Source organism: Rhinolophus sinicus, linkage group LG01, assembly GCF_036562045.2.
Source record: "Rhinolophus sinicus isolate RSC01 linkage group LG01, ASM3656204v1, whole genome shotgun sequence".
Classification (NCBI taxonomy): domain Eukaryota; kingdom Metazoa; phylum Chordata; class Mammalia; order Chiroptera; family Rhinolophidae; genus Rhinolophus; species Rhinolophus sinicus.
In genome coordinates, this window is record NC_133751.1 from 147,398,820 (window position 1) to 147,416,135 (window position 17,316).

General features: G+C 38.9%; 1 protein-coding gene across 1 annotated transcript in view; it reads right to left on the bottom strand.

Annotated features, from left to right (window-relative positions):
• Positions 1-17,316, bottom strand: part of LY75 (lymphocyte antigen 75) — a 110,339-nt gene that overhangs the window by 12,724 nt on the left and 80,299 nt on the right. Inside the window, exon 35 of the mRNA XM_019727252.2 lies at positions 1,590-1,700. Within this exon, the coding sequence (XP_019582811.2) occupies positions 1,590-1,700 (111 nt within the window). The remainder of the gene's footprint in view (positions 1-1,589; positions 1,701-17,316) is intronic.

The following is a 17,316-nucleotide window of genomic DNA, read 5'->3' on the forward strand; positions in this document are numbered from 1 at the left end:
CAGCCTCTAATATCATTTCTGTTTATTGAAATCTGTGTTTATGCCTAAGTACAAGAGGGTGCCAAAAAAATGTATACACATTTTAAGAAAGGAAAAAACTGTATTAAAATTGTAATACACAATATATACCGATAACAAAAGATGAATACAAGTCACGTTTGACTTCTGCAATCACAAGAGGTGTTCAAAGTGGTTACCATCCGCGTCCAGAAATTTCTGATTATGGCGAACTACTGCTTGAGCAGCGGTGACCAAAGTGTCCACTTGATACATTTTTTTGGCACCTCCAGTATAGCTAATATAAATGTTTCTTTTTTTCAAAAGATAGAATACAGTTGTAGGGGAAATCCCATTTTAAAAATCTTGTAAGACCAGCAAAATTCCTATTATTCAATACCCTTGAAATGAAACCAAATTGGCATATTGAAAATTTTGTCTTGTTTTTCAAAGAGCCAGTGTTCAACACCATTTAGCAGGTGAGAGTTTTTCAGAAGGAAACAATATGTATTGAATACTACATGGCACTTAATAGGATTAAAAACTCCTATACTTAGATTTATTCCTTCTATAATAAGTGAATATGATTTTAATTAAAGTGTCCCTAATACAATTTGATATTCTTCCAAAATGTTATACTGGTGGGTTGTCAGAAATTGTGTTTTTCAGGTAAAGTGCATTTCTAAATGTTGAAGTGATGAAGATGGCTAAGACAAAATTTAATAAAATGATCAAGAGATCTTTAGCTCTCTAACAGTAATAAAAAGCACGAGAGAATCAAGGACTCTCATCTCACCATCATGGATATTTCAGTTGAAAAAGGTGTTAGTTCACCTCATAATTTACTTTCAAGCTGATGAGGACCACAACAATTAGAGGCTTAACAGCAAGGATGCACTTTGGACCAAACAGCCAAATACATAAAGCATACCCAAGCACACCGTTTTAAAAATAACATTTTTATTTAAAATATTTTACAATGTGAAGTTACAACTACATTTCCCAGAGAACATTGAGCATTTCCTCTAACAAATAGCCTTTTTCTCATTTTTCTTTACTGCAGTCTCATGTCATGGTCCCATGTAATCTGACTTCTGCCCACACACATGCCCTGAAACAGCCCGTTCAGGGCAGAATAACAAAGGGATTAAGAGCTCTGGTCTGAAAGTCAGACAGACCCAGGTTTGAATCCTGGCCAATTATTACCTGTGCGACCCTGAACAAATAACTGAACTTCTTCTCTTGAGGAAAGGAGGCTAATAAACTACCTGATAGGTTTGTTAGAATAAGGAAAGCCAGTTCAAATATATGATAGCTGAAGCACACAGTGCCTGCACAGAGAATGCACAATAAATAGACACTGTTGTTGCTAAAATCCTGTCACTCTTCTTTGGACAGTATTGTCTAATATCTGTCTTCCAACTCAAGAGTTAACGTACATGCAATTCCACTGCCTGTGCCTTGTGTGTTGTAGAATAAAATTATAAGGACCCAGGTAAAAGGGAAATATGACAAAAACCACTATTTTAAAAGAAACTGGTGAACACTATTTACTGATCTGTGGGAAAAAACAAAAAGAATAACTTCCTTACCACGGTCAGTACAATGACTTCTCACATCCTCTATGCTTTCTACTTTGATGGTTTCTTGAAGAAAAAGATAACAACTATTTTGGAACTGAACCCAGTTGGAGGAAGGACAGTCTGTGTGGAAAAAGAGAAACATTGTTAAATAACTTGAGAATAAGATTTTCATGAATTCCTGAAGAAAATATTAAATTTTCACAGAAAGTAAAGAAAGGTAATTACCCTCGATAATTTAGCAAAAAAGGCTCTCAGTCTTTGTTAAAAGAAGAAATTGATGAGTGTGATAGGAATTTATTTTTCTCCATTGTCTATGTGGGAAAAAAGAAGTGTGCAAATGATTCTCTTCTGATATTACAGAGCCAAGTTCTAAGTCATTTGGTTGCTTAGGAATTCAATCATAAATTATAGCGTTATTGCCAAGGTAACAAACTATCAAGGAAGACAACCAGTCAGAATCACAAACTCTAAGGTTATCTTCACAGCATGCAGTAACAATTCCAAAAGTCTTAGTTTAACAAAATCTTCTTGTTAGAATTATACCTCCAAGAACAGAGAAGAAAACAAGTTGCTAGGTTATGAATATTCAGACAAGTTTTCTTTTTTTCTTTTTTAGAAGTTACATATATTTATTTTTCTCGATCAAACAGTGATCAGTTTGATCACAGCCAATTGAACAGATTAAGTTTTGTTTGTTTGTTGATTTAGACAAGTTTTCATATTGCACGGGAAAACAAGATTGCTGTTCTTAATTTAACATCTCACCAAAGCACACTCTTTGAACTAGTTCTATGAAACAACCATCTCTCTTCCTCTACTGCTGTGGAGTAGAGGTGCCTCTTCTTTGTTTTTGTCTTGGTCTCTTTTGTTGTTGTTCATTATAAAGGTATATATTTTTAAGCCTTGGTTAAATAGGAATGGGAAACACTTTGCTGAATGAATCCTCTATCTTCTTCATCCCTCAGTAGCTTAATTTATCATCTCTTCAGCAGTTCAAACACTTCCCTTACCAGTGTATTCATCTTTTCCTTCTAGAATCATGCTGTTTCTTATATCCTAAAATATAACCAGATTGACCTCGTTGCCAATTCTAATACTGCTACTGGAATATTCTTGAAAAGTAAACTTTTTATTAAAATACACCGTAGAATGTGCAAGTCATAAATACACAGCTTGGTGAATCTTCATACATGAACATACCCATATAATTATCAGCGAGATGAAGAAACAGAACATGAACCTCTTTTGATCACCACTCCCCTCCAAAGGTAATAGGTAATAACTATCCTAACTTGTCACACCATAGATTAATTGTGCCTGTTTTTGAACTTCATAGTAATGAAATTATTCAGTATGTACTCTTTTGTGTGTGGTTTCTTTTGATAAACATTACTTTTTTTCTTCTTAAATTTATTGGGGTGACAATTGTTAGTAAAGTTACATAGATTTCAGGTGTACAATTCTGTTTTACATCATCTATAAATCCCATTGTGTGTTCACCACCCAGAGTCAGTTCTCCTTCCATCACCATATATTTGATCCCCCTTTACCCTCATCTCCCACCCCCCACTCCCCTTACCCTCTGGTAACCACTAAACTATTGTCTGTGTCTATGAGTTTCTGTTTCTCATTTGTTTGTCTTGTTCTTTTGTTGTTTTTGGTTTATATACCACATATCAGTGAAATCATATGGTTCTCTGCTTTTACTGTCTGACTTATTTCGCTTAGCACCATACTCTCAAGATCCATCCATGTTGTCACAAATGTTCCTATATCATCTTTTCTTACCGCCGAATAGTATTCCATTGTGTATATATACCACAACTTCTTTATCCATTCATCTATCGAAGGACATTTTGGTTGTTTCCATGTCTTGGCCACCGTAAATAAAGCTGCAATGAACATTGGAGCACACGTGTCTTTATGTATAAATGTTTTCAGATTTTTTGGGTAGATACCCAGGAGAGGGATTGCTGGGTCATATGGCAATTCTATTCGTAATTCTTTGAGGAACCTCCACACTGCCTTCCATAGCTGCTGCACCAGTCTGCATTCCCACCAACAGTGTCTGAGGGTTCCTTTTTCTCCACAGCCTCTCCAACACTTGTTACTATTTGTCTTGTTGATGATAGCCATTCTGACTGGGGTGAGGTGATATCTCATTGTGGTTTTTATTTGCATTTCTCTGATGATTAGTGATGTTGAGCATTTTTTCATATGTCTATTTGCCATTTGTATGTCCTCTTTGGAGATAAACATTACTTTTATGAGATTCATTCATGTTGTAATGTGTAGCCGTAGGTTATTCTTTCTCATTGCTATATATATTGTATGAATTTATTCATTCTTTTGTTGATGAATATTTGGGTAGTTTCTATTAGGTTGGTGCAAAAGTAATGGTGGTTTAAAAGGTTAGAAATTACAAAAACCGCAATTACTTTTACACCAACCTAATAGTTTGTGGCCATTACAGTTAACATGCTATAAATATCCTGGTCCACATATGCATACTTTCTTGTGGGTATATTTCTAGAAGTGGATTGCTGGGTCATAGAGTATATACCGTGTTTCCCCGAAAATAAGACCTAGCCCGACAATCAGCTCTAATGTGTCTTTTGGAGCAAAAATTAATGTAAGACCTGATTATTATATTATATTATATTATATTATATTATATTATATTATATTATATTATATTATATTATATTATAATTAATTATATTAAAGACCTGTCTTATAGTAAAATAAGACCAGTTTTATATTAATTTTTGCTCCAAAAGACACATTAGAGCTGATTGTCCGGCTAGGTCTGATTTTCGGGGAAACACGGTACATGTGTCTAGCTTAGCAGATACTGCAAAACACTTCTCCAAAGTGGTTACAAATCTTACAAGCAGCAAGTAGGTTTTTAAAAAAAATCCAGTTTGATAATCTTTGTCTTTTAACTGGAATATTTTACTTAATACTGAATGTAATTACTGACGTGTTTGAGTTTATGTCTACCATTTTACTATTTGTTTTCTATTTGTCCTACTTGTTTTATGTTCCTTTTGTCCCTTTTTCTTCTCTTTGGATTAAACATTTTTAAATTCCATTTTTTCTTGTCGTCTATTATTTTTATATTCTTTATTTTTATTTCTGTAGTGGGTACCCTAAAAACTACAACATGCAACCTCAGTTTCTTGGTACCTAAAATAAATTTGTAATTTTATCACTTCTTAGACAATGCTAGGATCTTAGAATATTTTAACTTCCTGGACCTCCCTTCCTTTATTGTTTTATTACTATTTTGCATGGTCAATGTTCCTTTAGATTTAAACACATGTTTACCCATCTATTCTGTTGCTCTTTATTTCTTCATTTCTTCATTTCTGGGTTGCTAACTGGGATAATTTTCCTTTTGCCTGAAGAAATTCCTTTGGTGTGGCTTTAAGTGCAAATCTACTACAAACTCCCTTAATTCATGATTTTCTGTAAACATCTTTATAGTGCCTTCATGTTTAAAGGATATTTTTGCAAATACAGAAATCTAGAATGGCAGCTTACCTTTCATTTAAGATGTAATTTTATTATTTTTTGGCTTTGATCCTTCCTAGTGAGAAGTCCACTGTCAGCTTAATTGTCGCTCTTCCTGGCAGCTTTCAAGATTTTGTCTTTATTTTTCAGCAGTTTGACAGTGGTATGCCCAGTTGTTTTTGTTTTGTTTTGTTTAATCCTGTTAAGAAATCACTGTACTTCCATAATCTGTAGCTTATTTTCATTGGTTACTTTTGGAAAAGTTCTTGGCCATTATCACTCCAAATAATGGTGATACTCCATTTTCTCTCCTTCCTTTTTGGGATTCAAATTACGTATACGTTAGACTTTTTACCATGTCCCATATATCCTCTTTGCTCTTTTCTATATTTTTAATACTTTTGCGTCTACATACGATCATTTTTTTTTTTTTTTTTTTTTTAAGATTTTATTGGGGGAAGGGGAACAGGACTTTATTAGGGAACAGTGTGTACTTCTGGGACTTTTTTTTCCAAGTCAAGTTGTTGTCCATTCAATCTTAGTTGTGGAGGGCGCAGCTCAGCTCCAGATCCAGTTGCCGTTGTTAGTTGTTAGTTGGAGGGGGCGCAGCCACCATCCCTTGCGGGACTCAAGGAGCTAAACCGGCAACCTTGTGGTTGAGAGCCCACTGTTCCATGTGGGAATCGAACCGGCAGCCTTCGGAGTTAGGAGCACGGAGCTCCAACCACCTAAGCCACCGGGCCGGCCCCCATACTATCATCTTGTTCCTTCTGGTTTACTAATCTACTCTTCATGTTTAACAAAAATGCTGTGAAACCTATCTATTGAGTTCATAATGTCATTGAATTTTCAGTTACAGAATTTCAATTTGTATAGATTTTTATAGATTCTGGGTCTCTGGTGAAATTCTCAGTTTTATTATCTGTATCCTTGAAATTACAATAGTTAAAGTCTGTTTCTGATAGCTAATTTCTGGGTTACCTGTTGGTCTGTTTTCAGTTTTTGTTTTTTCCCCCTTTTGGTCTGTGTCTTGTTATGCCTGGTAGTTTTGTTGTTGTTGTTGTTGTTATTTTTTAATCAAATACCAGACACCATGGAGGAAAACTGAAGAGACTCTAGATGACATTCTCCTCTAGAAAGGACTCTGGCATGCAGCTAGATTATTAAAGATTACCATAATAATGCCAGGGATGGAGTTGAACTGAGGAAGCATTAGAGCCTTTGTGAGGCCCAATATCCATGGATCTCAATTAAAAGCCTGGATCTTAACTGGAGCCCCTCTTCTTTGGCAAATTAAACTCAAATTTTTGTCTCCTTAAACACCATGAGACTGCCAAAAACTCTGCTCTACTTTTAGTGGCTTAAAATTTTGGCAACTCTCCTAAGGGGAAAAGTAACACATAACAGTATTGGGCTCACCTCAACAAACTGCCTTAGCAGTTCTCTGAGCTGCACATATAATTCTTATGGAATTTTCTCTAGATTTTCTAGTTGTTCTTCAGGGGAGCGTTAGTCTCCCACTCATTATAGTCAGGGGCAGTATTCCCACTTCCACACTTCTGAACAAGTTACCAATTATTTCTCATCCATCTAGCTATTACTCATCCAACAAACAGTTGCGGAGCAACTCCTATGTGTCAGACAGAATGGGTAGTGCTCAGGAGTAAAGAGAAAGGGATATAAAGAGGAATGAGCCCTACATTGCCAAGTGCTTAGTCGAATGGGAGAGTCAGACATATACATAAAAGATACCACAAATGTATGACAGGCAAAATGCTATAAGACTAGAAGAAAGAGTAAACAACTTGTAGAGTAAGGGACATTTCAGAAAGGAGGCAATATATGAGCTACAACTCACAGGATAAATGAGATTGCCATGCAGAAAAGGAAAAATACAAAGAAATTCCAGGCAGGGACTACATAAAAAGCACAATGCCAGGCATCTAGTTAGGAGTCAAATATTCATTGAATGCATGAACTAGGCAGGTCTCTCCCTCCTCCCCCTTCTCCCACCTGATAATGCTTTCTGTATTAAGACAAGAAAGAGAAAACAAACACTCATTTCCAGAATGAAACTCAAATTGAAAGTCACAAGGGCAGAAACTCTGAAATGCAAACTTCGATTTTCTTTTTTTTCTTTTGTTCTTCTGCTACTTTTCCCTGGTTCCTTCTGTTGCTTTTTCTTTAGCCTTATGTAATTAAAACAACAATAACATTGACATAGAAATGGACTCCATTACACATGTAATCTGAAACACTTATAAATCATTGGAAGGTCTTGAACCAGGAGTTCAGAAATGCTCTCCTGTATTATTTCTAGTCAAAGCTACACATAGTATTTCCTAGTATTGGTAATAAATAACTCAACAATATTTAAACAATCAATAATTTTTAAAATACTGTGTATATGGAATAAAGCATCTCTGTTAAGTATGCAAAAGTATAATCAGCACCCAGTGAAGTAAAATGTACAAATTATTTCTTTGCATACTTGTAGTTAGTTCTTACGCTTTTTAAATTATAATGAACTCTGATCTCTAAATCATCTATTGATTAAAGTACACTCTTATTTCAGTGGCAGCTCACCTGTCAATTCTCCATGAAGTGTCCACCCCTCACCTTCCTGTAGCCTCTGACTCCTCGGAACTTCTCCAGTACTAGGCACTGCACTATGTGTGAGAGATCCTTTCTGGTTACGAAGACTACAGGTTTGTTCAGGTTACCCCAAATAGTAGAGATTTATTGTAGAGATCCATGTGGTAACAACAAAATTGAGGATTCTATGTCAGCATATAGGCCTCTTAGGCTTTTTCATACCAGGTCCCCAGCTTGGGCTGCTGCCCAGCCTAGAGTAGTCAGCCTTTGATTTAGGAAAGTCTCCCAATTTTGATTAGGGTGCTGAGCACAACATGGCACATGCCATGGGGACCTATGCATAAGAACCATAGGTAGCCATTCTTAGAAAAGGGGATATGTTATCCTTTGATGACCTACAAACAGTCATACAGCACTGATTAAATCCTGCTCTGTATGCTAGTTATCTGGTACTTACCCTAACTTCCCAATTGGGCTGTTAACTGCATGAGAACGGAGGCCATGTCTTAAATCTAACTGTACCCCCAATGATAGCTGTCATAGTGTCTTGTACATAACACAAGACAGCATGCAGAGGAGTGGGACAGTGCAGGGTTCTAAGCATATTAGGCTGTGGAGCAAAGTCTGGTTCTGACTTCATGATCTTGCCTATGTAACGTAATGTTACTGTGCCCCGGGTTCCTTGTTTGTAAAATGGGAATGATAACAGTACCTATCTCCGGTTGTTGTGAGAAAATTGCTCTAGGTGCTAGGGATTCCACAATTAACAAAAAAGGGAAGAAAATTCCTGCTGTCCTTTAGCTTCTATTCCAGTTGAGGCAGATACACAAAGGCAAGATAAGTAAGTAAAATAATACGCTCGATGGTGTTTTATATTTACTTGGTATGTTAGTGATCTATTCCTAGGTAGCAAATTAGCAGGTTAAACCAACAAAAAAAAACCCTTTATTATCTCACAGTTTCTCTGGGTCAGGAATTCAGAAGCCGCTGCTCAGCTGGCTGATTCTAGCTTGGGGTGTCTCAGGAAGGTGCAGTCAAGATGTTGGCCAGGGCCGCAGCCATCTGAAAACTGAACTGGAGCTGAAGGCCTCCAAGAGACTCACGCATACGGATGGGGAGGTGGTGCTGGTGGTGGATAGGACGCCTCCGTTCTGCACCGTGTGGACTCTCCACAGGGCTGCTCAAGGGTTCTTACAACATGGCAGGTGGCTTCCCTTGGAGCAAGTGATTCAAATAAGAACCAGGTAAAAGTGCAATGTCTTTTATGATCCAGCCTTAGGAGTCCCACTCCGTTATTCCTGCAATTTCCTATTGGTTATGTATGTCAGGCCTGTTTCATGTCAGGCGGTGAGCTTCACAAGGGTAGGAATCCCAGGAGGTGAGAATGATTGGGGCCATCTTGGAGGCTGGCAACCACAGAGATAATAAGTACTAAGAAAAGTGAAAACAGGGAAGCAAGATCCTTAGTGTAGGGTAGGGGTTAGGGTTGCAATCTTAGAAAGGTTTCATTATAAAGATGACATAGAAAAGCCGCGTGGGTATCTAGGTCAGATGGACAGAACAGCACACACAAGGCCCCTGAGCTGGGAGTGAGTATGATGAGGATAATGGCAGGCAGAACAAATCGAAGACCATTGTTGAAAAGTAAACAAGCAACGCAGGAGAAGACCACAAACAGAAAAAAGCTACAGGCAGAAAAACAGAAAACAGTTGACTCACTTCCTCAAACCTTTCAACTGCTTTCTGCTGAGGCTCATGTCAGCATCAGCAGTAACTCCAGTGAATCCAGCACTGACTCGTTCTTCTCATGCGGCAGACCAGAGTGTCTGTCCCAGAAACCAGCTTTACACACTACTCATGAGATACAGTTTTACTCTGCGAAGAACGAAGAACAGCGTTCAAATAGAGGGTGGATGCCTGCTGTGAGGAAAGTTGTTCAAGTTCATGAACTTCGTGTGCAGAAGGCTAACCTAAGTCTACCACAGACGCTACCTATGTGTGGTGCTATCATCCTGTTATATGAAAACCTGCCTCCCCAAAATACTGCCCCAACTTTTCAAGGACAGGTTCTGTAATATTTTCTATAGAATATATTTCCATAAATATACTTAGCTACAAAAAAACAGAAAACACCTGCCCACAAAGCTCTCTGCAGTGTTTATCTGTTACTCTTCTTCATAGCAGTCCGAAAAGACACATTGATATTAATAATGCACCTAAATGACTCTTTATGGATTTTTTAAATTTTATAATTCTATCGATTTCATATGTAGAGAAATGAAGCAGCTTGATGAAAATTGTAAATGCTTGTACTTAACGTAACTCCAAAAGTTTCCATGTAGTGCCTCTGCTAAAATTACCATGTGCTAAAGAATAAAATGGCATGTCTACAGGGATATTTTGCACTACCGGTTCAGTTCTGACAGAACTCTCTGTTCCCTTATAATTTCCTTTTTTTAACAACCAGGCACGGCATAAGAGGAAGTGCTCCTTGAGACATACTTGTTCTGAATGTTAACGAAAAGGCAAAGACTGTAGTTTTTCCCCTTGTCAATAATAAGACCTTTGTCCTTCTCCCATTAAGACTTGCAGTCACTTTCCACAAGGGCAACTGTGGCAGAGAGAGGAAGAGGAGCCAAGGGCAACTGTGGCAGAGAGAGGAAGAGGAGCTGTTTATTACATTTATTATGTACGGAGGAGGGAGAGCTGTTCCAAGTCCCTAAGTAATCTAGAACCCAGTACACTGGGCTGCAAGATCTCCCTGAATCTCAAGGAAACCCAGACACTCTGACACTCCACGTCTTCTCCACATCACCCTTCCCAACCTAGGTTCCAAGATCTCTTCTTCCGTCTTACCCCTTCACGTCCCTTCTTAGAAGAGCTGTCATGTTTATTCATACGGTGGGCCAGTCAGTGTTACTCTGCCCTTTTCTCACTGGGCATCACTAGTCTATTTTCTAAGAGAGTTAGTCTCACGATTTGCCCTCAAAATCTAAAATAATCCACAGGAGGAGTGAAATACGTGAAACATATCATTAACTGCGGACGATAACCCTGTTGCAAAACTAGTTTTCAACATATAAGCACATTTTTAAAAGCTTCTCGACAATGAAAATAGTCCTGAGATAATACCTGTCATTTCACTTTTTCATTGGATAACAATAAACATTAACATTTCAAAATTTACAAAAATATGTCTGAGAGAATTTCTCCTGAAACATAACTGGGCCATCCACAAGGGTCAGAAAACGTCATATCAATAGATTAAGATGATTTAATGCTTTGAATTCAATTCTGAGATGAGTTCATGGCAAAAGTAAAATAATTAAAAAGAAATCGCAATCTCATTATCCCCCTACTTTTTAAATCATTGATGTGATTTTTTTGTCCTTTTATTATAATTTAGAATAAAGTAGAGACACAAATCAAAACAAAACAAAAATCTACAAGACAGTCAAGTCTCTGCTGTTATGGAGCTTCCTTCTGGTAAGGGGCGGCAACAAGCAAGAAGACCATGAATAAACAAGATGCATTCAGATAGTACTGCGTGCTTTGAAGAAGATAAAACATACAGATGTGACATAGAACGTGGAGTGTTCAGGAGAGGCCTGAGGAGTGACATATGAACAGAGATCTGAATGATAAGGATGGCGGACGCTGTGCCAAGGACCAGGGTAAGGGAGGGTGGTCTGGGCAGAAGAACCAGCAGTGGCTGAGTCCCCATGAGGTCGATGTAGATAAACAGAGTGAATGGCAGGAAGGGTGGTAAGATATGACATCAGGGTGTAAGGCCAGAGCATCTCATGTAGGCTACGGCAATTCAAAATTAGCAACCTACATCTTTATGAGTTAGTGTTTTCATATTTTGGGGGTAAATACTCAGAAGAGGAATTGCTGGGCCATATGGTAGTTATATTCTTAATTTTTTGAGGAACCTCCATACTGTTTTCCATAGTGGCTGCACCAATTTATAATCCCACCAACAGTGTATAAGGGTTCCCTTTTCTCCACACCCTCTCCAACACTTATTTCTTGTCGTCTTGATAATAGCCATTTCTGACAGGTGTGAGGTGATATCTCATTGTGGTTTTGATAGGCATTTTCCTGATGATTAGTGATGCTGAACATCTTTCATATGCCTGTTGGCCATGTCTATTCAGATCTGCCCAATTTTTCAATAGGATTTTTTGTTGTTGTTGTTGTTGTTGAGTTGTATGAGTTCTTTGCAGCATGATTTACAATAATCAAGACATGGAAACAACATAAGTGTCCACTGATGGATAAATGGACACAGAATATGTGGTATATATGTACAATGGAATACTACTCCATGTACAATGGAATACAGCCACAAAAAAGATGAATTATTGCCATTTGCAACAACATGGATAGATCTTGAGGGTATTATGCTAAGTGAAATAAGTCAGACAGAAAAAGACAAAAACTGTATTTTACTCATATGTGGGATATAAAACAAAAGCAATAAGCAAAACAAATTCATAGACACAGACAAAAGTATGGTGGTTACCAGAGGAGAAGGCGGGGGCTGTGGCAAGGGCAAATTGGTAAAGGGGGACAAATATATGATATAAAGTCTAGTGATGAAGGAAACTAGACTTTGGGTGGTACGCATGCAGTAGAGTATACGGATATTAAATTACAATGTTGTACACCTGAAATTTATGTAATGTTATTAAGCAGTGTTACCTCAATAAATTTAATTTTAAAGTGTTAAAAAAATGAAACAGGTCTGCTTCCACAAAAAAAAAAAAAAAGAAACCTAGATTCTAATCTACGTGATGACTACAGAATGAGGATTTACTCTGAACATGTTTATATTCACTCATCTCACTACCCCATGGGAAATCACGGACCCAGTAAACATATACTGATCATTTACTACATGCAAAAATGACCATTACAGAAGAACTTTTTGAAAGGGATGCCATAGAACCTTATTCAGGAATTGAAGAGTGTTTTGTTCACTGTAATTTTCAAGATAATAATGAAGAGCAACATAAGATCACATACACTAATAAAATCCAAAATAACAGAGAACAGTAACAATGATTTCCATTTCAACTTTAAATTTATACTTTATGCAATGCTACAGGAGCTTTGCTGTTAAGATCTTGCCATTCAGGGGGTGGCCGGTTACCTCAGTTGGTCAGAGCGTCAGAGCGTGGTGCTACTAACACCACGGTTGCCGGCTTATTCCTTGCATGGGCCACTGTCAGGTGAGCCCTCCTTAAAAAAAATAAATAAATAAAAACAAGAGCTTGCCATTCAGCTAAATCTTTTCAATAACCTTGAAAAGCTCTTTCTTGACTTAGTTCTAAGCCGAATATGATTCCTGATCTTGTCTGGATAGGAGATTTGTGAAGTATTATGATGAAAAACACATGGTTTTCAGCCCTGTATCATCATGTATGTGGATGTGTTCAGTAACCATAAATATTTAACATATCTCCCCACCAAGTGGCACTCAGGATGTTTTCTAGTTGCAAAAATTACCCTTCATTTTGTATGAAGAGAACAAAGGAAGGAAACCAAGATGTCCCGTACCTATAGTGGGTACTAGACATCGTGTTTGCACTTAATATTCACAGCTAGCCCTGGGGTTATTATCTCCATTTAATGGAAGCACAATGAGTTGGGTAACTTGATCAAGGCCACACAGTTTGTAGCTAACTCCAAAGCTCATGCTCTTTCTAAATTAATCCTTAAAGCCTCCTGACTGAGAGCTGATTAGTTAATAGCATTGATTTATTCAACGTACACTTCTTCTTAAGCTCTTAGAAAGCCTGTTTAACCATGCTGGACTTACAAAAGGAAAAAGACCAAAACTTTCCAAAGATAACTTGTCCTCTGTTGCTGATCAAAACATCTCTGAAGAAGAGAGCTATCAAAATCTAGAAATTGATTTTTTTTTAAGTCTGACAAGAAAAGTATTTGACTAAAGGAGGAAAGCATGGTCACCCAAAAGGTGGCTTAAATGGATATTTAGATGTTACTGGCACGTAATGAGGAGACGTTAAGGAGGGTTCAAAACAGTCCAGTCTTCCCAGAAGCTCTAGTCAAGCCTGGTCTTTGACAAAACTAATGAGCTCAGTCTGAACAATGTGAAAATCGGTACATCTTGTTTTTGCTCCTCCCCAGGCAGATGACATAACTGGTCATAAATGCTGATGGACAAAGGCTTTCAGGAAAGGAACATTGGATTTGTACACAAGTTCTGAGCTGCTTACTCTGTTGCTGCCTCCATCTCTGAGATCCTTTAAAACATTCCTGCCAGTCAGCAGGCTTCCAGCAGGAACTTATAAAGTAGCAATGAAATTCGGGAGGGTTGGGGGGGGCGGATCTCAACCTCTTGCATAATCATTTTATTCAAAACCACACAAGTATTCACTTAGTTCTTTTCTTGCTCTTTAATTCCTGGAATTGTTCAATCAATGATGTTTTGGATGGAAGTCTTTCCCCAGAGTTGACCCAACAAACATTTTTGACATGCGTGTACCGGAAACTTATTGGAAAAAAACCCCAAAACGCATATTCAATAGAATTGTCTATTTTTCTCAGGAGTCATTTTGGAAATGACTGACTGACTAATCATGTGTAATTTTTCAGATGTCACTTGCACAACGGCACACTAAAAGATTTTTAAATCACACGACCTAAGTGGAATCCAAGCTTCGCCTGCTCATGTCCCATTTCGATCCAGAGGTTATTTGGCAGAACTGTTTTCCTGTTTCAACAACTTGAACACTAACCAATTGTACAAACAATGCCGTAAGCAAGAGGGCCTGCTTTCTCCCATCCCCACCCTCCATGCCCGCTGCGCAGAGCTGGGGAAATCTCCGCAGCCAACTTCCCCAGCTTCTCATTTTAGCCCCAAACGGCCCTGAAACTATGTTCGTCGTGGCATTCTAAGTCCCTCAGCTCTCCTGTCAAAGAGCCCCCGTTTGGGGGTCCCTACCCGCGAGTGCGCCGAGGGTGTGGACACAGTAGAAGGGGCAGGATACTCTCGGTTGCTCTGCGAACCCCTTCCTGGGGGCGCTCTTTTGGAACCCACAGAAAGGGCAGGGGCGTGGGGGAATTCGGCACCAGGGCCCACCGGGGCGCACAGGGTGGACGCGCAGGTAGGGCGAGAGGCCAGGTCGGAATGCAGCCCCCCGAGAACGCCTCGGGAGGGGACGGAGTGGAGAGTCTCCGCTGATCAGGGGCGAAGGCGGTCGCTCCGGGTCCCGGCTCCCAGGCCGAGGATGGGACGCGCGGCAAGGGGGCAGCTTACCCGCGACAGCGACGGCCACAAGGCCCAGGAGCAGCAGCAGGAGCGAGGGCAGCGTGGCCCGGAGCATGACTCCGGGTGCGGGCGCCGAGCGGCGCGTCTCGGAAGTGCGGGGCGGTGCGCCCCCTCCCACCCAGCGGACCGCGGGAGGGGCGGGAGGGGCGGGAGGGGCGGAGGCCAAGCTTGTCCACTGGCTGTGCGATCCCGGCGGCGCGCTGCCCGCTGCAACAGCTCTGCATCGCTCCGTAATTTTTAAAAACTTTTCATTGCAACTGAAATAATTTCAGACTCTCAAAAATGTTGCAAAACCAGTGCAAAGAATTTCCGTCACGCTTCAGCCAGCTTCTCTAAGTATTAACATCGTCCTTAATTCCAATACCATGATCAAAGCCAAGAAATGAACGCTGGTAGACTACTATTAACTAATCTACAGCTCCTGTCACATTTCGCCAATTGTCCCTCTAATGTTTTTTTATTTTTTTTTCAGTCCAATCCAGGAACATACATTGCATTGTGATGTCATATCTCCTTGGTCTTCTCTATTGTGGGACAGTTCCTAAGTCATTCTTTGTCTTGTTCCATGATGTCGACAAGTTTGAAAAGTACTTGCCAGTTGTTCTGTAGAATGTCCTTCAGGTTTGGATTATCTGATGTTTCCTTTCGAGGGAGATTGGAAGAACAGGACTCAGGTTGTTTTGTTTGGGACATGAGTACCGTGCCCTGTCCAGGGAGGGAAACGATGTCAAGTTTTGTCAATAACCATCACTGGTTAAAGGGGTGTCTGCCTGGTTTCTTCTTTGGATTTAATGGCCAGAAACCTTTCAAAGGCTCCTCCCCATGGACTATGTCCATCAGATAACTTTTCTATGTCACCAAAGTCTGCATTAAGTTTCTTTAAACTATGTTTGCACAACACTTGGAAGGAAACAACCCTGTCGACACCATCCTGAACCTTTCAGAACTGAGACAATAAATTGCTATTGTTTAAGCCAAAACAAACAATAAGAAAAACAAACCAAACAAAAAACTATGCTTGCCAAAATATATGTATAAAATATGCAGCTATAACTTGACTATGAGGGCCCCTGGCACCAGACAACACAATGCACAAACCAGGGTCAGGCCAGGCTTCTTATTTAAGCCCTGACAGAGCCTCATGCCATTAGCAATAGAGTCCTTTAAAATTGAGTTTCAACTCAACCATAAAAGCACAAACAATTAAAAAATGTACAAATAATATGAACAGACACCTCACCAAAGAAGATGTACAGATGGCAAGTAAGCATAAAGACTCTCAAAATCAAATATCATCAGAGAATTGCAAATTAAAACGAAAATGAGATACCACTATACACATATTAGAATGGCCACAATCTAGAAGACTAACCACACCAAATGCTGGTGAGAATGTGGAGTTAGAGGAACTCTCATTCATTGCTGGTCGAAATGCAAAATGGTGCAGCCACTTTGGAAGACAGTTTGGCAGCTTTTTACAAAACTAAACATACTTTTACCACGGATTCAATAATCATGCTCCATGATATTTACACAAGCAAATTGAAAACTTATATATACACAAAAACCTACACACAGATGTTTATAACAGCCTTATTCCTAATTGCCCAAATGAGAAAGCAACCAAAATGTCCTTCAGTAGATGAATGGATAAACAAACTGTAGTACATCCATACAATGTAATATTATTCAGTGCTTAAAAGAAATAAGCTATTAAGTGATGAAAAGACATGGAGGAACCTTAAGTATGTATTGCTAAGTGAAAGAAGCCAATCTTAAAAGGCTATACATAATGTACTACATAATATTTTGGAATAAGGCAAAATTACGGCAAAAATAAAAAGATCAATGGTTGCTAGGTGTTGGTGGAGGGGGGCAGGGAGTGGGGGGAGGAGGAAGAGAAGAAAGGAGGCATGAATCGGTAGAGCACAGAAGATTTTTTTTAGGGCAGTGAAACTATTCTGTATAACACTGTAATGGTAGGTATCATTACACATTTGTCAAAACTCATAGAATGTGCAGCACAGAGATGAACCCTAATATAAACTATGGACTTTAGTTGATAATACTGCATCAATATCAGATCATCAATTTTAACAAATGGTAGCACACTAATGCTAGACACTAATGATAGGAGAAAGAGTGGAAGAGATAAGAACATATATAGAAACTTTATACTTTCTGCCTAAATTTTTTATAAACCTAAAACTGCTAAAAATTAAAGTACATCCTAAAAAAATTAAGTCTAATCCTTTCCAACCCTTTCTAACCCTTTCTTTGCCTGTGATAGTCCAGTATGAAATGGAGTGATTGCACCAAGGA